The sequence below is a fragment of the Oryza sativa genome, chromosome 2, assembly GCF_034140825.1.
Source record: "Oryza sativa Japonica Group chromosome 2, ASM3414082v1".
NCBI lineage: Eukaryota > Viridiplantae > Streptophyta > Magnoliopsida > Poales > Poaceae > Oryza > Oryza sativa.
Genome location: NC_089036.1, coordinates 30,834,514 through 30,853,900, shown reverse-complemented (window position 1 = coordinate 30,853,900; position 19,387 = coordinate 30,834,514). Strand labels below are relative to the sequence as shown.

The following is a 19,387-nucleotide window of genomic DNA, read 5'->3' as shown; positions in this document are numbered from 1 at the left end:
AGCCGCCGTGTCGCCGCCTTGCTACCCCCCTTGCTCTCCTCCCCACCACCTTGCTCCCCCCACCGCCGCGGAGCTTCCCTCGCCGCCGCCAACGCCCCTCCCTTGCTCCCGCGTCACCATCGTTGTCGCCGCCTTGCTCCCCCCCACTGCCGTCTTGCTTTCCTCCCCACCCGTCCTGCCCAGAGCTAGAGAGAGAAGAGGAGGATGGGAGAGAAGAGGGGAAAGAGAGAGTAGGATGTCCTAGACAGGCTGACACGTGGGGCCCATGTGGGTCCTACACTGACTCAGCCGTCACGTAGGATAAATCCGGCATCAATACTACCCTGGGACCTCGGGTGACCGGTTTGTATAGATAAGGGACCCCGCATATCTGGTTTTGCGGTTCGAGTACGTTTTTTTTATCCCGATGACAAGTTGAGGGACCTTCGGTGTACTTTTTCCAATCGAAAATGATGAAGCTTAGTGGGCTGGGCTATTTTTGTGGCGGTTTAGACTAGATGTGCGGCTACACGGCCCGTAACCGTGCGTTGGATCACCAGTTGCGGCCCATCACCTCTCCCAGTCTCCCGGTCGGTTTCGCATTCCCGACGAGCCGCCGCCGGCATCTCCTCCGCTCCGCTTGATGTTTACTACTCGGAGACGGGGCGCGGCGGCCGGAGCCGAAACGACCTCGTGCAGCCATGCTCTCCAGTCTCCTCTCTGCCCGGATCCACGGGCTCCCTCGCGCCTAATATTCTAAACTTCAGAGAGGAGAGGAGCGGAAGGCTCGATCGATTTCGTCCCCGCCGATTTGCGCTATCCGAGGTATCATCGTGTCCCATGGGGGATCTGGCGTTGATGAGCTTTCTGTCCGGGAAGCGGGAGCGACAGCGGCAGCTCTGCCACCGACAAATTGGACGAGGCCGTATGCATCTTGCTCCCCTTCCCCCAGCCTTCTCTGCAGGGATCTCCTCTGTTTCTTTTCAAAAACAACTCGTCTACGGTTTCTGAAATTATTTACTGTTTTTGTTATTGTTATTTGTACAGAAGTTGAATGACAGAAAAAAATATATATACTGTTTTTGTTCTCCTTTTGCAGAAGTTGAATGACAGAAAGAAACTGGATATAACTGTGCATGTGTTGTCTTTCTTTCTTTTTTAATTTCTTCACCACTGTCCCTACTGATTGTAACTTTGAATCTGTGATGTTACCATAGGTGGCTCAATTACTTCAGTGGCTAAAACTGAAAGAAAGGGTCTGCACTACCAACTAAAAGAAAACGTTTACCTTCCAGAGGTATGAAATGCTGATAATATCCAGTCTATACAAATCACATGCATCTTTTTCAGTTATTCGCTTTATCGATTCACTTGTCGGTCATGTTGTACATTAGTATAATGAAATTAATCGTCACATGAATGCACATATATCATTCATGTTGCTTGCCACCGGCCTAATTCAAAATAAGATTGCAAACCACTATTCTTTTCTGCTGATCAACTCAAAACTAATTAAGCACGGCGAATGCTCTATACATGTTTCTAGGTGAAGTCAAAGATGTCTGAGGGATGTTTTGGTTGCTTAACTTTGCCAAACATAAATTACCGGTTGAGTTTGAGTTAGTTGTGCAGCTGCATTTTTGCCAGTGATTATCTATCCTATTTACTGAGTTACATTATATTACTAGGCCAGGAAACAAACAGGGTTCGGCTAGCCATTTCAAGCCAAACAAACAGGGTTCACCATCCTGAAATGTCAAACAAGCACTAATCACTAATGTGGCGAAGAAAAAACCTCAGCAAAAGCTCATGCACAATCCACCCACTACTTCCTGCCCTTGTATGTAATACATCACATCAGTGCAATTTTGCTCAGAGCACCCTAAAGAACGGAATTCTAGTATTGCACTCTATATGTATGGCCCAAATTTGTTTGACCACGTTGAATAAACCACTTGTTTTTATTATTCCTTTGCTAAGATATTCTTGTGATGTGCATTTAGGACATCTTGCGGCTGATCCATGCCATGATGCCACTGCGAGATGCTGCTCGTGCTGCTTGCGCCTCGCACATATTCCTGCAGTCCTGGAGATGTCGTCCCAACCTTATCTTCACTGGGGAGACGTTGGGCTTGATTATAAATGGTACTGGAAAGGATGACGCTAAAAGAGACTTCATCAATATAGTACAGCGCATACTGCTGAATCACTCAGGCATTGGCGTGAAAACACTAAAGCTTGAACTCCTCCATTTTAGCGATCTCGACTTAGGTTGTCTCGAAGCCTGGCTTCAGATTGCTGTTGCACCAGGGATTGAGGAACTCACCCTGATGTTTCCTTGCGTAAGATACAAATTCCCATGCTCGCTCTTATTTGAAAGAGGTGGAAACTCGGTTCGATATCTTCACCTCATGGTCTGCACCTTCCGTCCTACAATTGGTCTTGGTTGCTTGATAAAATTGACGCAGTTGCATCTGTCTTTCGTGTGGATTACTGGAGATGAGTTAGAGCTCCTTTCCAAATGCGTCGCTTTGGAGTGGCTGAAACTCTCATATTGCCCTGAGATAATTTGCTTGAAAGTACCTTGTATGCTAAGGCAGCTTGGCTCCCTTGAGGTGGCTGAATGCAGATATTTGAAAGTCATAGAGATCTGTGCTCCAAATCTTTCAAATTTTTATCTTACTGGTTTTCTAGTACGGACTTCATTTGAGAATCCATTGCTAGTGAAGAAACTACGAATCATGTGTTTACGTCAAGGCAACTTTGTTTCTTATGCTCGTACGAAGCTTCCATCCCTTGTGCCAAATGTTGAAACACTTACAGTAGCATCTAATGAAGTATGCTCCGAAACTTATATTTTAGAGCAATGCTATGCATATTATGGCACCTGAATTTAACTAACATGAGGCATCTCATGTGCAGATTGTCAAGACACCTATGGTGCCCGGCAAATTCCTCCATCTCAAGCACTTGCATGTTTATTTTATCTCACTGGCTATTTCCTATGATTATTTATTTCTGATTTCCTTTTTTGAAGCTTCTCCTTAACTGGAGACATTCATGTTGTCTGTAAGTGATGGTTCATCTTGCTGATATGCGTTTATTCAATTTTCTTGGTTTTCATCTGTTGTTGTTAACAATATAGCATTGACTTCATAACTGGTTTTGTGCAGGTGACGCAGCGTCGCATTGAGAACCCTTTCATCCAGCTCAATCCCTGAACTAGCTACTCCTAGTTAATTTCCTGCAAGAAGGATGACTGAGTCAACAGGCGACCGGGCAGGCGATTCCCACCGACCGACGGCCACTCCGGCCCCGGCGGCCACCCCCCTGCGCCGGTAGCCACCCCGGCGCCGACGCCCACCACCCACGCCTCTCTTGCCCCATCGCGCTTCCCCTGGAGCCTGCTCGACCGCCGCTCGACGTTGCTGGCCAGATGCGGTTGGCGTCTCTGCCGCCGTCGTGGCCAGCACTCCAGCCGGCGCATCCCACGCTGCTCCGCCACCACAAACCAGTAATCCCCTCTCAACCCCTCTCTGGACCACCCCTTTCCCCACGAAGCTCCACCCCACGCCGGAACCCCCAGTTCTGGCTGGAGTCGCCGCCGCCGCCGCCATCCAGATCTGCTGTGCCTTTCTCCGCCGACGATGTCTCCCACGTCTCGGAGTCCCCGGATCCAAGGAGTTCGCCCACGCCTGCTATGCCACGCTCCTTCGCTGATGCTGTCAGGTTGGATTTCAATCCCGCCAAAGGAGACGGCCTGCCCGTTTTCAAATCCCCACACGGCCAACCACCGCCGCGCCCAAAATTGAAGTCCGCCATTACTATCCCAGCCTGGAGCACCTTTCAGCGTCGCGCCTACAGGGCTACTCCCGGAGAGGAAATGGGCGTGCGTCGCATCCATGGTACGGCGAGACCAGGCCGCTTCAATGGCGAGTGGAAGGAAGTCAAGCCACGCCACTGGTGGCGCCGCTCGCCGCATTCACCCGAGTCCCAGCGGCCAGCTTCCAGGCGACAAGACGCACATTCAAGGCGCTCGTTGGCTCCCGCTGCATCGGCATCGCTGCGCCTCTTCAGAGAGAGAACGGCTGGAAAATGCTTCAACTGCCTTGCGCGTGATCACCGCGCAGCGCGCTGCAGGGACCCGGTTCGTTGCTTCAGATGTTTCCGTTCGGGGCACAAGGCAAACTCCTGCTCCCGGCGTGAACCGCGACCACGCCAACCTCGCCAGTCTCCACAGAAAGCGCTGCGCCGCCAAGCTTCTACACCACCCCCGCCACAGAACACGTCGCACCGCCAGGCTTCTACGCCATCCCCGTCTCTTCCCCGGGCTACACGACCACGCCAACCACGCCAGTCTCCGCAGAACACGTCGTGCCGCCAAGCCTCCACACCACCTCTGCAGCTACCTCTTCCACCCAAGCCGTCCTGCAACACGCGGATGGCTCTACTGGGAGACCCGGCGACCCGGCCGGATGAAGACCACTGCTTCGTTCCGACACCGTTCGCCACGGAGGCTGAGCGGAAAGAATGGGAAAGCTCGGCGGTGGTGTCCTGGGCGATGCGGGCACCGGCTTCCACAACGGCGCAAGATGTTGAGGCGGCTTTTCGGGAGGAATTCCGTCTTCGGCGAGGGGAGGTCACGGTGACGCGCCACCACCCGGAAGCCTTCCTGATCAAGTTCGAGCATAGCAGTCACTGCTATGAAGCTATGCGCAAGGGCTTCGTCAAGCGAAACGGTATTGAGCTCCACTTCATCAAGTGGCGCAGCCTGAGTGCGGCCCTCGGCATCGCGCTCATGTTTCGCGTGCGCCTGTGTCTAGATGGTATCCCGCGGCACGCCTGATCCGCCGACATCGTCGAGCGGCTCATCGCGCGCACCTGTGGCCTCGAGGAGATCGAGACCAACCTGATCCACCCGGTCGACACTCGCACGGTGGATGTGTGGGCTTGGACCGGCAATCCGAGCTCCATCCCGAAGCGGATGTGGCTAACCTTTACCGGCTCGACGCGGGGAGCCAAACCAGAGCAAATCCTGGTGTCCGACAGACCGCCGGCACACTGGCAACATGGCGCCAAATTCTGCGTCTACATCCACCTGGAGGAGATCCACGACTACACGACGGTGGCGGTAGACCTCGATGGCAACGAGGCATGCGCGCCCTCCAAGCGGCGCCTTCCGGAGTGGCACCTCGGCGTGGCCGACGGGGACCCGGTACCAACGCGAGCCTTCGAGAACTTCCCGCACCACCCGCCTCCACCACGCACTCGTCAAGGCCGCGAGCCAGAGCGCATCGACGACCGCGACGACCGTCGCCGAAGAGCCAAAGATGATCGTGACCGGAGCCGTCCCAGGCGGTCGTATAATGACGACCACCCGGACCACGACAGGGACCAAGCCTGGCGACGGCGCGACGACGACGACGACCGCGACGGCAGGGGCGGCCGGGGCCGCGAGGCATGGCGAGGACGAGAAAGCCGCAAAGTCTCGGGCCTTGATGGCCAACGCGTGCGCGAGCGTTCGCCGCGTCGGCGCGACTGGGCAGAGGACGACCGTCGCGGTGACCGGCGTCATCACGTGCAGGCTGCTGTCGCCCTGCCTGCTACAATCCCGCCTCTCAAGCTCGCTCCGAAGCAGGTAACTGATTTTAAGATGTTGTTTTCCCTTAACTCCCACCCTCTTCAGGCACCAAGGGAAAACCTCCGTGAGACGGGGGAAAGGCTTGTGAACAGGGTGAACAATTTCGCCGCTGCGGTGGATGACGCTTCTCAGCCTGGCGGGGAAGAAGCCTGGTCCGACCGCCGGCCAAGTCGCGTCCATGACGTCCCGATCCGGCAGGTGTTCGACCGGCTCAAGCACTGCCTCTTCCCTGCTGGCATCCACTCTACACCAAGCCACTCGGGCCAAGTGATGCCTCATGACGAGAGGGCGTCGATCGGCGCGGTGGAAGAAGCACTTGCAGCACTTTAGCTCATGGCGGACGCGGGTCATGCCGTCGGCGAGCGAACGCCGCCATTTCCAACATCCCCCCTCCAGTGTGCTGGGCCATCACCAGTATGGGCCGGCCTCCTCCCGGACCTTGGGCTGCAGACAGGAGGGAGCTGTCACGCAATGGGCCTGATGGGCCATGAAGACCTTCAGCCTGCCCTGCCGATGTCTACTTTCACAGGCTTGCAAGCGGGCCATGATACGGCCCACCCATCACCACCACAGGGCCAACAGGCTCGAACCGACACCACGGCCACCATCAGCGAGGCAACACTGCAGCCGCCACGGCGGTTGCGTCGAAGACGGTGACGCCGCCGCAGCTGATTACAGCTGCGCCAACGACGGAACAAGATGAACACCAAGATGCCGGGAATAAGAACACGCTGCAAGTGCTGGAGAGCCTCTTCTCCACCCCGCCGCGCGCCGTTTTGCCACGGCCGACCTCCCCTGCGCTGACGACGACCCAAGCGACCCCAGCGCCAGCACCGGCGCCGCCAGGTGGCCACGGGATGGAGCGTCGCCGCAGCGCAAGACTCGCGGCAAAGCCGCCAATGCCAACTATGCAACGCTGCACGAGGGTGTTATTGAAGCGGCTTGGCATGCTCCATGACGACAAGACGCTCGACGAGGTGCTCTCCGACTACATCGCCATGTTCAATGGACCTCTACCGCAACACGTGATCGCAGCGCTCACGTCCATCTTCGACATCGACGCCGATGCAATCATGGAAGCCAATCACGTCGACAACACGCTCCTGGAGGTTGTCGGCGAAGGCGTCGCTGACCTTGTCGAGGAGGTTGCCGACACAGCGGCATGAACGGGAGGGTGGGCGCCCTGCTGAGTACTCTGTCTTCTCCCCATGATTTCTACCCCAGATGAAAGTTTGTACCCTTTTGCTTGTGCAAAGACTCATAGTTTGCACCCTGCGGCTGCTGATGGAGCTTTTGCTAATCGTCGCATGTATCCTGCGTGGGAAGCTGCCCTACATTTGGATGATTTACGTTTACGGAACTACTACTGCCTAGCTCCCCTCTCCTGTGAATGTTTGCACTGTGAATTGAAGCCGACCACGACTGCTTGCCCTACTGCCGACGTTTGGCCTTCGTCGGCTACTATAGCTGCTGTTGGGACGACCCAAACCTCGCGTAAACGACGTCGTCTTCCCGCCGCAACTCCTGCCACCGGCGATCGGCTGCCTGCGGCTACCACCACCAAAATTGCGACGACTTCCACCTCACATATGCGTCGCCACTTCCCTGCTGTAAACCAGACCACCACTGAGCATCTATGTCCTAATGTCAAGCCAAAGCCTACAACTACTTAGCTGGAATGTGAGGGGGGCTTAACTCCCCGGCAAAGTGTACTGCACTAAACGAGCTAATCGCAGAGACATCTTGCAACCTCGTCTGCATCCAAGAAACCAAACTAAGAGCAGTTGATGACCAGCTAGCCCGTTTCTTAGGAGCCTACAGGCTAGACAGTTACGCTTTCAAACCGTCCAGGGGCACTAGGGGAGGCATCCTACTTCTGTGGAACAGCACGGCGATCTCGGTGCACAGCACTCGCATAGGTCGTTACTCGTTGACAGCGAATATAACTGTCCTACGCTGCGGAACAAGCTTCATGCTCACCACGGTCTACGGCCCAACGCGTCACAGAGAAAAAGACTCCTTCCTCCGTCACATAAGGAGTTTAAAGCCGTCCCCGGGAAACAAATGGCTTATCCTAGGAGATTTCAACTTGGTTTATCGGGCACGAGATAAAAACAACAACAACCTAAATTTAGGCCGAATGAATCGCTTCAGAGCTGCACTCAACCGCTGCGAGCTAAAGGAGATCCACCTCCAAAACAGGAAATTCACGTGGAGCAATGAAAGACGACGACCAACCCTCATGAGACTTGATAGGTTCTTTTGCAATGAGGAATGGGACCTATCTTTCGACCGCCACATCCTACACGCTCTTTCAACAGGACCTTCCGATCACTGCCCGTTGTTGCTCACCGACCCATCCTGCCCACGTAAGCCGCGGCCTTTCAAATTCGAGAATTTCTGGATAAAGTTACCTGGTTTCAAGGAGGTCGTAGAGCAAGCTTGGGGGAAACCGTCGAATCACACCGAGCCTATGCACCGGCTTGCGTATAAACTACGGGATATGGCCAAAGAACTAAAACGGTGGGCGAGAACCACGTGCTCTCAGACTAAGCTGAAATACCATATGGCCCTAGATGTCATCCTACGACTGGATGTGGCCCAGGAACAACGTACCCTTTCGCCGGAGGAAGGGAACCTAAGAGCAGCCCTGAAAAGGAGAGTTTTGGGTTTAGCGGTGATTGAAAGAGCGAGAAAGAGACAAGCGTCACGAATAACGAACATAAGAGCAGGCGACGCAAACACCAAGTTTTTCCACCTCAAAGTAAACTCCACAAGAAGGAAGAATCATATACATCGCCTCCGCAAACAAAACGGGTGGGCAGTGACGCACGAAGAAAAAAGCCAAGCGATTTTCGACCACTTTTCCCTCTTCATGGGGAGGCCGCAAGAAAGACAACTAGATCTAAACTGGCAATCCCTAGGGCTAGAGACAACGGATTTAAATTCGCTCAATGAACCTTTCACCGTGGATGAAATCAAGAGAGCAATTTGTCACATGCCGACAGACAAAGCACCTGGCCCTGATGGTTTTACCGGGTGTTTCTTCAAAGCATGCTGGGAAACCATAAAAAACGACGTCACGACAGCTTTCAACGCCATCTACAATCATCGGTGCAATCATCTAAACCTCCTCAACTCGGCAAGCGTCGTCCTCATCCCAAAAAAAGATGGTGCAGAACAAGTCTCCGATTTCAGGCCAATAAGCCTTATACACGGATTTGCAAAAATCTTCTCAAAATTACTGGCCCTTCGGCTGCAACCTCTCATGCACAAACTTGTTTCAACAAGCCAAAGCGCTTTCATTCGGGGAAGGAGCATACATGATAATTTCCTATATGTCAGAAGTATGGTGAGGAAGTACCACCGAACCAGGCGGCCGATGCTTCTATTCAATCTGGATATCTCAAAGGCTTTCGATTCAGTACGATGGGACTACCTCCTAACACTTCTTCAACATTGAGGCTTCCCCCAGCGTTTTTGTGACTGGGTTTCAGCTCTGTTCGCAACTTCTAGCTCCAAGATACTCCTAAACGGAATACCGGGTACCAAAATAATTCATGGGCAAGGCCTAAGACAAGGAGACCCCCTATCCCCGCTACTCTTCATCTTAGCAATTGACCCACTTCAAAGACTACTTAGCAAAGCGACAGAACTCAAGCTACTAAGCAAGCTACGAGGAAAGTCTGTGACACTATGTACTTCCCTCTACGCGGATGACGCAGCAGTCTTTATTAAACCAGGAAAATCCGAAGTGCAGAATTTCACTGCTATTCTACATCGCTTTGGCCTCGCAACCGGCCTACGTGCAAATATAGAAAAAACACAAGTGGTGGCCATCAGATGTGAAAACGTGGACTTGGATGAGGTGCTTCAAAACACCCCGGCAACAAGAGCTTCCCTACCTATGAAATATCTTGGACTTCCCCTAACAACGGGCAGATTGCGCAAGGCAGACCTACAGCTGTTGTTTGACAAATCGGCCGGAAAAATGGCAGCTTGGCGAGGTAGAAACTTGGGACTCGCCGGACGAACTACACTAGTCAAATCAGTGCTATCATCACAGCCGGTCTACCTTCTTATTGCACTAAAGGTCTCCAAGGAATCAATGGAGACGCTTGACAAGCAAAGAAAGAGCTTCCTCTGGGCAGGATCGGAAAAGCTAACGAGAGGAAAATGTAAAGTAAATTGGAAAAGAACCTGCTCACCGACTGTCTATGGTGGTCTGGGCATTCTGAATTTAGAAAACTTTGCTAGAGCGTTGCGGATCAGATGGCTGTGGCAAGAGTGGAAAGCTCCGGAGAGAACCTGGATCGGCCGGGACAACCCATGTGACAACACAGAGAAAACTCTTTTTGCGGCGGCAACGACAATAACTGTGGGAGACGGGGAAACGGCTAGCTTCTGGAACTCAGCTTGGATGCAAGGGCGGCGGCCGAGGGATGTGATGCCACTTGTATATGCAATATCCAAAAGAAAGAATAGAAGCCTCAAAGAAGGCGTCACAGATAACGTCTGGGTACAAGACCTAAATTTCTCTTCCCCAGATGCAATAACAGTTGAGCTGCTGGACCAAATAGTGACTCTGTGGTCGATAATCCAAAGCGTGCAGCTCAGTCCAGACGTGACAGATGAAATCACTTGGAAGTTCACCAATCATGGGGAGTATACAACAAGCTCCGCCTATAAGATGCAGTTTCTCGGATCCATCAATGCAAACTATGACGCAATCATCTGGAAACCATGGGCACCAAACAAATGTAAAATTTTCGCATGGTTGGCCATCCAAAACAGAGTCTGGACGGCTGGCAGGCTGACTACACGTGGATGGCCGAACAACACTTTCTGCCCGCTCTGTAGACATACCCGGGAAACGGTATTCCACCTCCTAGTAGACTGCAGATACTCTAGGAGGATTTGGGAGAATCTGGCTTGCTGGACGTCGCAAGAGCACATCAAACCAGGCAATTGGGCTCAACCTGCGTCGCTCCAAGACTGGTGGACTGCAATAGCAACACACCCAGGGACACCGAGAAAAGGAAATCGCACCCTTCTGTTGCTAGTGACATGGGAGATTTGGAAAGAGAGAAATCAAAGAATTTTCCAGCGCAACGAACTCTCCATACTATCGCTCTGCACAAAGATAAAGGAGGAGGCCAAGACCTGGACTCTAGCCGGCGCGAAAAGGCTATCTGAGATAATCCCTTAATCTATTTAATTTTTTCTCCTTTCCCCTTGTAAATTTCCAAAGTTTTTAGCTTTGTACAGTTTTTTCCCCCACTATATTCAATGAAATGGGCACAGTCTAGTGCCGATTCGTTCAAAAAAAAAGAACCCTTTCATCCGAGGGAGATGTCAGAACACCACCATAAGAACCTCAAAAGTGTGAAGATCATTGGTTTCTGCTCTGCGAAGAGCATGATTGAACTTACATGCCATATTCTTCAGAATACATCATCACTTGAGTGCCTTACGCTAGATACAACTGATGGAGCTACTAGGTGCTGTGTCACAGAATATGATAAATGCTTATCAATGGACAATGATATTCTCACGGAAGCTCATGAAGCACGGTGCGCTGTCGCAGAATATGGTAAATGCATATCAATGGACAGGGATGTTATCCTGGACGCTCATAAATCACTCTTGGCTAGTATAACATATGTTGAGGGGAAAGTTCCCCCCACAGTCAAGTTAAATGTCGTGGAGCCTTGCAGCCGGTGCCATGCAGTTGAATTATAGATGTCTTCGTCATACATGTAGCCTTGCAGCACTCGCTGGCTCGGTGCGTTCCCGCTCACTACCTTTCGGCTTTCGTTTTTCTTCGCGTTCAGCTGGCGCTTGGCCTGTTTACGACTTTGGGGATAAAAAAACCATCCAGCCGCGTACCATCCGCCACTGCTGGTTCCTGCGCTACACCGCGCTTTTTGTTACCGTACCAGACGCCTCCGCCGTGATCCCTGACCTCCGCCGCTCGGTAGCACGAGTGCCGTTTGGCCGTACCAATCACCGGTGAGCAATGAACATTTCCTCCATGCGCACAGTGCAGTAAACAATGGGAGTATTCTGTTATATTCATTCATGCAGAGAATTGAGTTGACTCCCTGAGTTTGTGGCGACTACGTGCTGGATCAAGCAGCACATGTTCGTGCACGTTGGCGCGACGCAGCTAGCAACAGATAGCACATCCCAAATTAATCCACCGTCCCTTAACTCCCAAAAGTTGATGAAAACATCAGCAGAGCACTCATCTTGCCCTCTCTCGCAAAACGGTCGAAATGAAGCACAACAACCTGCTCGTCCGGAGAGCGGCTTCCACCACCGGGCTTCTCCTCATCCTCCTCCTCCTTGTCGCCTTCACCGTCTGCAACTACTCCTCGCTGAAGCTGAGCACACGCCAGTACATCGATGGCACGTCGGCGAGATCGTCGTCGACCCGTGCAAGCTACGCCAGCGGCGGCGGAGGAGGCGCGGCGTGCGACGTCGCGAGGGGGGAGTGGGTGCCCGACCCGGCGGCGCCGTACTACACCAACGAGACGTGCCCGCTGATCGACAGCCGGCAGGACTGCATGAAGTACGGCAAGCCTGGGCTGGAGTCCATCCTCCGGTGGCGGTGGCGTCCCCACGGCTGCGACCTCCCCCGCTTCGACGCCGCCGCCTTCCTCCGCCTCGTGCGCGGCAAGTCTATGGCCTTCGTCGGCGACTCCGTCGCGCGCAACCACATGCAGTCGCTCATGTGCCTCCTCTCCAAGGTACGCGCGTTTGTACACTCGCCGCCGTCGACGTTGCACGTAACGGCGCGCGTTTCGGTGCTTGACACATCGTCGCCGAGCAGGTGGAGTTCCCGACGGAGATCGAGGCCAAGGACTGCATCCACTGCACGCGCAAGTACCACTACCGCGCGCACAACTTCACCGTGTGCGTGTTCTGGGCGCCGTTCCTGGTGCGGTGGAACCTGACGCGCGCCGGCGCGCTGCAGTTCATGGACCCGCACAACGTGTTCCTCGACGAGGCCGACCCGGAGTGGTCGCGCGGCGTCGCCGGCTACGACTACGTCGTGCTCAACGGCGCCAAGTGGTTCACCCGCCCCACCATCCTCTACGAGGGAGGCCGCCTCGTCGGGTGCAACAACGACTGTCACGGCGGCGATCCCAACGCCACCGCCGCCACGGCGCCGCCGGAGTACGCGGTGCGCGCGTCGTTCCGGACCGCGCTCCGCGCGCTGCGCGAGCACCCCGTGTTCCGCGGCACGGTGATCGTCCGCACGGTGGCGCCGCCGCACTACGAGAACGGCAAGTGGTACGACGGCGGGAACTGCCTGAGGACGCGGCCCATGCGGAGCGACGAGACGGGCCTCCCGGAGACGGAGGCCGCGTTCCACGCCGCGCAGGTGGAGGAGTTCCGCGCCGCGGCGGCGGCGGCGGCGGGTGGGAGGTTCTTGCTGATGGACGTCAGCGGGATGATGCAGATGCGCGGCGACGGGCACCCTGGGCAGTACGGCCACTGGCCGCACGAGAAGGTCGGCTTCGGCATCGACTGCGTCCACTGGTGCTTGCCTGGCCCCGTCGACGCCTGGAACGAGCTGCTGCTCCACTTGCTCCGTGGTTAGGCAACTGAGCATGATACATCTACCTAGTCTTAGTTTTCTCTTCCTTCGCATTGTATTGTACAAGTGGCATGCATTTGGAATTTTGGATGCGAATTGATGTCACACCGCATTTGATGTTTTACTGAGGTACAAAAAGTTCGATTGAGACATCCTGCAACAGAACGCAAAAGAAGCTTTCTTCGGTAAAAAGAAATGCCAATTTTCTCAGTTGAAACGGAAACTCTTTTAATCACTCGATTGGACGTCCACTCGTTCCGGTTGAAACGCCAATATCATCTCATCTCATAAAAGAAGATTAATTGAGCTCTCTAGTTCACTGCTGATAGCATGTGTGCACTGGATGCGATTTTCTCCTGGTTTACAGAATGTGCTCAGTTGGCCTCCTGACAGCATAAACAAAAACCATAGTATCACGTCGAAGTCAACCCAGTGTGCTTGGACGGATTATCAATTCTGAAGGGATGATCAGATCCAAGATGTAGAATTAAGCTGAGCAGGCAGCATCTTGGACATTAATTGCAGCAGAACTGGAATACTGCATCTCGTTTAAAAGTTATTCATAAAAAGAACTTCAGATAGCTGTTAACTGAATATCTTTACATTCTGATTTTTTTTTGACGTAAGTACATTCTGAATTCTAACATATGATATACAGAGTATCTGTTTAGAATCCAATGAGGAGGGCCCCCATCGAGATGTTTGCTGAACTGCTAAGCTCAAAGCACTTTAAGTAAGCACTTCTTATGTTATAGAAAGGACATTACGATTAATTATGATATCTGCAGTGTCTGCTCAGCTCCTGATCACGATCTGGACATTTGGTTCCATTTCTGGAGTTGTTACCACAAGGCAGGTATCATGGCGTACACGTTCCACGTCGTTGAGTTCCCAGTTTTGTGCCTCCAGACGCCAATGGCAATGTCGGTTACTCGGTTGGACTTTGGAGAATTGAAGTTTGGAGTCATGGATCTCCACTCCACATGGTCACCATGCATAAATCACGAGACAGAAAATAGGAGTATTCATTTAAATCAAGTCAACAAGATTAACAGTTTGACATAGTTTCCATTTTTCTTTTAGAAGAACAGGAAGCTTGACCTAATGTCCCTCATAAAATAGGAGTGTCAACGACCCCAGTGTTTGTTTGGAACAATGTGCATCTGCCCTCTCTCTCTCTCTCTGTTTTTTTTTCAAAAGGCAAACAAACTTAAATCGATCAATTGAGTTTAGCAAGTGCAATATCACTTTAGGAAAAAAAAATCAATCTTGCATGCCAGAAATCATATACAAGTACTTTTCAGGACAATTTGGCTTCAGTTTAGGTAAGCTACAAAGACATGATGAAAACAGAATTCGTCAATCCTGCAAGTGGAACTTGAAGACAATGGTCATGTAAATATTCGTGAACTTTGGATGGAGATTTACTAATAGGATTGCTATATGAATAATTGTATCTCTTCCCTTTTTTTTGTTGGTGGGTCTTAAATTTATCTTTTCTTTATTATTTGTTAGATATTACTCAATTCGTCACATTGTAAGTGCAGTTGTGGATCTCCGTATCCAACGTTTGACCGTTTGTTTTATTTGAATTTTTTTAATGATTGGTAGTTTTATTGTAATTAGATGATAAAACATAAAAAGTACTTTATGTGTTACTTATTTTTTTTTAATTTTTTCATACAATTTTTAAATAAGACGGAGAGCCAAATATTGGACACGGAAACCCACAACTACACTTAACACTTAAATGGGACGAAGGTAGTATCATATTTGGCTTTATGTCAGGGACGATGTAACAAGGGGTTGTAGCTTCTATTGAAACAAAGTCTTGTTTCTATCTATCATCTAAAAAAAATCAATCTATTAGCCTTTCTCAATTTACAGAACAGTACAGTTTTCCAGATTTCACATAAATGATCTTCCAGGTATAATGCACCAATTGCATTCCACAAGCAGCACTTTGAAATTTTGGTAGAGCAATTGAACTCATGATCTACTTGAACGAGTATATACTAGTACTATTGATCAACCAGCATGTGGAACAGCAGCTCGCTCCACAGGTCAATCGGCCCCGGCAAGCACCAATGCAGGCAATCCACAACGAAGCTGCCCTCCACGCTGCCGCCCGGCGGGTGCCCGTACCGGCTCGGGTGCCCGTCCGGCCGCAGGTCCATCGCCTCGGTGATGTCCAGCAGCCGCAGCTCGCCGCCGTTCCTCCTCACCGCCGCCTCCGCCTCCCTGACCGCGTCGACCTGCGGCACGAGCAGATCGCATCAACATTTTCTGTTGCTAAATCGGAGAGTTCGATAGGAATCTTGGAAAATGCAAAAGGGTGTGTTGAGGTTCTTGTCACCTGCACGGCGAGGTACTCGGCCTCGACGGCGCCCAGGGCGCGCTCGTCGCGCCGGAACGGGCGGGTGCGGACGCAGTCGCCGCCGGTGTTCCACTCGCCGTTCTCGAAGTGCGCGGGGGTGACCGACCGGAGGATCGCCTTGCCTCGGAATGTCCCCGGCGCCGCGGCGAGCGCGCCGAGCGCCGTGCTGAACGCGGCGCGCACGGCGCGGGGCACGGCGATCTCGGTCGCGTTGGTGACGGGGGCGGCGCCGTTGCGGCCGACGGCGCGCCCGCCCTCGTAGTACACCGACGGGCGGAGGAACCAGTTGGTGTCCGAGAGGACGACGTAGTCGAACTCGGCGACGTGCGCCGCCCACCGGGCGTCCGCCGTGTCGAGGTGGAGGTCCCACAAGCCGAGCGTCGCGTTCGCTAGGTTGGCCTTGACCAGGAAGGGCGACCAGAAGAGCGAAGCCGTGAAGCCATGGCTGTCGTACCGGAAGTCTCGCCGGACCGCCCTCCCCGTCACGTCGATCTCCGGAGCCGCGCCGACGAGCTCCACCGGCTGCGCCACCTGCGACACACTCATAACCAAGCGGCCTCCATTTCATCACCAACAGATCGAGCAGAGAGAAGCCAAGACTGATCTACGCACCTTGGACAAGAGGCACAGCAAAGACTTGAAGTGGTTCCTGGCGAGCGAGTCGCCGACGAACGCCATGGATTTGCCCCTCATGGCCTCCAAGAACCTCGCGGCGTCGAAGCGGGGGAGCTCGCACCCGTCCGGCTTCCACCTCCAGCTCACGTACTCGAGGCTCGGCTTGCCGAACTTCATGCAGTTCTGGTGGTCGTCGATGAACGGGCACGTCAGGTTCGTGTAGTACGGCGCCTCGCCGTCCGGCACCCACTCGCCCCGCGTAAGGTTGCACTTACTCACGGTGGCCGGAGACGGCGACGACGACGACGACGACGATGACGAGGCGGCGTCAATGTTCGGGTAGCGATCAGCGAAGGTGAAGTCATAGAGCGAGATGAGCCCGACCACTAGGAGGAGAGCGATCGGCGCAGCGATGGCAGCCGATCGCTTGGGAAGAGGCAGGTTGTTCTTCTGCGATTTCATGATGAAATCAGAGCGAGGAGATGTGCTCTTGGGAGAGGAGAAATGGAGGGTGCAGAGTAGTATGGTTTACTCTTCGCTTTAGCTTGTTGGTGGCGTCGTGGCGGTGGAGGTCAAAATCTGCATTGCACGACTAACGGAGACATTATAGTAATCCGTAAGAGCAAGGTTAATAGTGTAGGCCGTTGACAGCTCCAATTACCTCCATATCATTTTATAGTTAGTACTAAAATCAACTAGTACAATTAATAGGCTACTATGTTAACTGCACGTTATCATTTAAACAATTAATTATTCATGCACATATTAATCATATAGGATTAAGAGTGAACACTATCCCTGTGACCATTTGAACAAGCCATCAGACACCAGAAAGACCGTGTGGAGTGGGGAGCGGAAGGGAAAACGCACACAGGATCAGGTAGGGTTGGTGCGGGCCCACAAAAGCTATTTCCTATCGCCCGTGCTGGCTGCTTGCGAGTGATATGCGCGTGAGAAACCGTGCTACCGCCGGCGACAGATTAGTCGCTCGCTTTATTCTCTCTCTCCTTGATTCTCTTCCTTCCACGTAATATTTTGCTGATGTGTAGTTTTTTTTAAGAGCCTGCTGAGTCATTCTACTGTACCTACTCTAATTACTGATTAGTTTGGTAACAGAAGCCCTACCGCTGCAAACTGCCGGATGATTGGCAGGTTGCAGAGATGTTTAGGACCTCAAAACTGTTCACGCTACCGTGTTCGATTCAGAATCTGATGTCGCTTTCAGAATCATACCATCATATTTTTCTTTTGTGCACAACTTGATTCAAGTCAAATTCAGTTTCCTGGACAACGTGCAAACCTGTGTCCCGACAATCCGAGTTAGTACATTCCTACGCATGATCGCTGTGGAAACCAGGGCACCCTGCAGGCTGCAGCCTGCAGGGAGTAGTTTGAGACAAAAGCAATCGAATTTTCAGTGGTCAGAGATAAAAACACAATAGGAAGGTTGGTGAATAGGATCTGCTTCGTAGCTTCCTTGGTTTCCACGTTCGCAGAATGCAGAGCACTAGTAAAAACTGGAGTTTGTTTGCTCCGAAATTTAACTTTGTGCTTGATGGTAGCCAGACATGCCAAGATTTTTTTCCCCCCAACCAAACTCTGTTTTTACTATCCGATTAAGTTTCTGATTATATTCGATCTGAATAATCTACCAAACACGATCAGAAAGACATGATCATTTCATTTGCAGAACAAAATTCACACAACCTCTGATCTAGAGACAAGGAAAGGAATAGATAGCAGAAACACAGGGCGCAGTGCCAAATTCAGTAAACTGGGTCCCAAAAGTCTGGTTTACATTCCTACGCATCATCGCCGTGGAAACTGGAAAACAAGGGGGCCCTGCACTCTGCAGGAGCTCAATCGTTTCAGAATTCAGACCATAGTAACCAACAAAATAAATGGGATTTCCAGCGATCAAAGATAAACAAAATAGAGTCAGTGAATTGGATCTCCTCCGTAGCTTCCTCGAGAGTTTCCACAGCTTGCAGAATGGAGGGCACTTGTCAAAGCTAAACCTTGGTTGTTCCAAAGTTCAGCTTGATGTCTGGGCTCTTTCTCTGCTTGAAATATCCGGTTACATTTGCAGATCATATTCAATCAGGATGAAGAATGAACTCACCAGACATGATCGTTCCATTTGCAGAACAAAATCTACACAGCTTCTGATCTACAGACAAGGAAAGGAACAGGCAGCAGAATCACTAGGTGATCACTGATCAGTAGTGCCGGCTGTTTTTCCGCATGGCGCAGCAGGCGAGGGAGTAGGCGAACATGCATATGAGGATCGCGAGCGGTACGTGACACACTGATAGTTTTTTTTTATAAGTGATGCTTGTATTGCTACTGATAAATGAATGAGTGAGTTCAGCATATTCAGAAATGGATGCAAATGCATGTAAATTCCTTAGGTAAAACCTCGTAAATTAACAAACTCATTTTGCAACATACAATCTTCCATAATGAAAAGAAGGTATATTTATTTTCCTTTTTTTTAGAAAAGAGCAAAGGGCCATTGATTAGTTGATTTTGAAAAGGAGAAAAAGAAAGAGAAATTTAAGAGCATTTTAACTATTTTGTCAAAACTATCAATTTGCGCAACTTTAACTAAACATTTCAGATAACTACAACAACAGTATATGCTTTTATCATAAAGCTGCAACTTCCACCTGTTATGCTGAGATGAATACTCATCTTGTTGCATGTTGGGCCTACTTGTTATACACATACAAGGGTTTAAGTAGTAATTCTCTAATAAAATCATTTGTTATTATTGCAGTTTTATAAAAAAAAACACCTATAGTCTCATGAACGGTAGGTTTATTAATAACTATAGTCTCATGAAATTAAATACCGACTTTTGAACAGTCTGAAATTCTGAACTGCACGACCAATATTTATCAACAGAAATATATGAACTCCTGGACAAGCTCATGCAGGTATATCAATTTCAAGAATCACCTATGAAAACACCAGTATCACAAAGGAACATTTTCACAGATGATATTAATGGTCTGCTGCTGCGAGGAGGGGAGGTTTTTACCTGCGGCGGCCGGCCTCGCGGCCCGTCCATCTTGCTCTCGCAAGTCGTACCGGCGGCGGCGTTTGATCTCCTGAGCGCGCCGGCCGTCATCACCTCCTGCCGGAACCGCCGGAAGATGGACTCCTC

General features: G+C 51.5%; 5 protein-coding genes across 5 annotated transcripts; 4 read left to right on the top strand and 1 right to left on the bottom strand.

Moving 5' to 3' along the window:
- Positions 1–560: 560 nt before the first annotated feature.
- LOC107277230 (F-box/FBD/LRR-repeat protein At1g13570) lies at positions 561–3,296 on the top strand. Its single transcript, XM_015771055.3, has 5 exons — positions 561–904; positions 1,197–1,276; positions 1,983–2,816; positions 2,902–3,048; positions 3,153–3,296. Exons 1-4 carry the CDS (start codon positions 820–822, stop codon positions 3,025–3,027), a joined length of 1,125 nt encoding a protein of 374 aa, XP_015626541.1. The 5' UTR covers positions 561–819; the 3' UTR covers positions 3,028–3,048; positions 3,153–3,296.
- Positions 3,199–4,825, top strand: LOC107275254 (proline-rich receptor-like protein kinase PERK10). The gene has a single exon (XM_015771053.3). It carries the CDS (start codon positions 3,416–3,418, stop codon positions 4,823–4,825), a length of 1,410 nt encoding a protein of 469 aa, XP_015626539.1. The 5' UTR covers positions 3,199–3,415.
- LOC4330607 (uncharacterized) lies at positions 3,199–6,993 on the top strand. Its single transcript, XM_015771057.3, has one exon. The coding sequence runs from the start codon at positions 4,964–4,966 to the stop codon at positions 5,948–5,950; it is 987 nt and encodes a 328-aa protein (XP_015626543.1). The 5' UTR covers positions 3,199–4,963; the 3' UTR covers positions 5,951–6,993.
- A 4,745-nt stretch (positions 6,994–11,738) lies between these two features.
- On the top strand, positions 11,739–13,378 carry LOC107276830 (protein trichome birefringence-like 19). Its single transcript, XM_015771054.3, has 2 exons — positions 11,739–12,372; positions 12,456–13,378. Exons 1-2 carry the CDS (start codon positions 11,899–11,901, stop codon positions 13,227–13,229), a joined length of 1,248 nt encoding a protein of 415 aa, XP_015626540.1. The 5' UTR covers positions 11,739–11,898; the 3' UTR covers positions 13,230–13,378.
- A 1,699-nt stretch (positions 13,379–15,077) lies between these two features.
- LOC4330606 (protein trichome birefringence-like 19) lies at positions 15,078–16,731 on the bottom strand. Its single transcript, XM_015768416.3, has 3 exons — positions 16,216–16,731; positions 15,583–16,134; positions 15,078–15,481 (listed from the first exon to the last, which is right to left on the bottom strand). The coding sequence occupies exons 1-3, from the start codon at positions 16,678–16,680 to the stop codon at positions 15,248–15,250; spliced, it is 1,251 nt and encodes a 416-aa protein (XP_015623902.1). The 5' UTR covers positions 16,681–16,731; the 3' UTR covers positions 15,078–15,247.
- Positions 16,732–19,387: the final 2,656 nt, after the last annotated feature.

Excerpts from the sequence above, each read along its gene's own strand:
- LOC107275254 (XM_015771053.3), top strand. The coding sequence starts at position 3,416 with ATGCGGTTGGCGTCTCTGCCGCCGTCGTGGCCAGCACTCCAGCCGGCG.
- LOC107276830 (XM_015771054.3), top strand. The coding sequence starts at position 11,899 with ATGAAGCACAACAACCTGCTCGTCCGGAGAGCGGCTTCCACCACCGGG. Across the intron at positions 12,373-12,455 it reads TCATGTGCCTCCTCTCCAAG|GTGGAGTTCCCGACGGAGAT; the intron begins GTACGCGCGTTT and ends GTCGCCGAGCAG.
- LOC4330606 (XM_015768416.3), bottom strand. The coding sequence starts at position 16,680 with ATGAAATCGCAGAAGAACAACCTGCCTCTTCCCAAGCGATCGGCTGCC. Across the intron at positions 16,135-16,215 it reads TGCTGTGCCTCTTGTCCAAG|GTGGCGCAGCCGGTGGAGCT; the intron begins GTGCGTAGATCA and ends AGTGTGTCGCAG. Across the intron at positions 15,482-15,582 it reads CCGAGTACCTCGCCGTGCAG|GTCGACGCGGTCAGGGAGGC; the intron begins GTGACAAGAACC and ends CTCGTGCCGCAG.
- LOC107277230 (XM_015771055.3), top strand. The coding sequence starts at position 820 with ATGGGGGATCTGGCGTTGATGAGCTTTCTGTCCGGGAAGCGGGAGCGA. Across the intron at positions 905-1,196 it reads CCGACAAATTGGACGAGGCC|GTGGCTCAATTACTTCAGTG; the intron begins GTATGCATCTTG and ends ATGTTACCATAG. Across the intron at positions 2,817-2,901 it reads TTACAGTAGCATCTAATGAA|ATTGTCAAGACACCTATGGT; the intron begins GTATGCTCCGAA and ends TCTCATGTGCAG.
- LOC4330607 (XM_015771057.3), top strand. The coding sequence starts at position 4,964 with ATGTGGCTAACCTTTACCGGCTCGACGCGGGGAGCCAAACCAGAGCAA.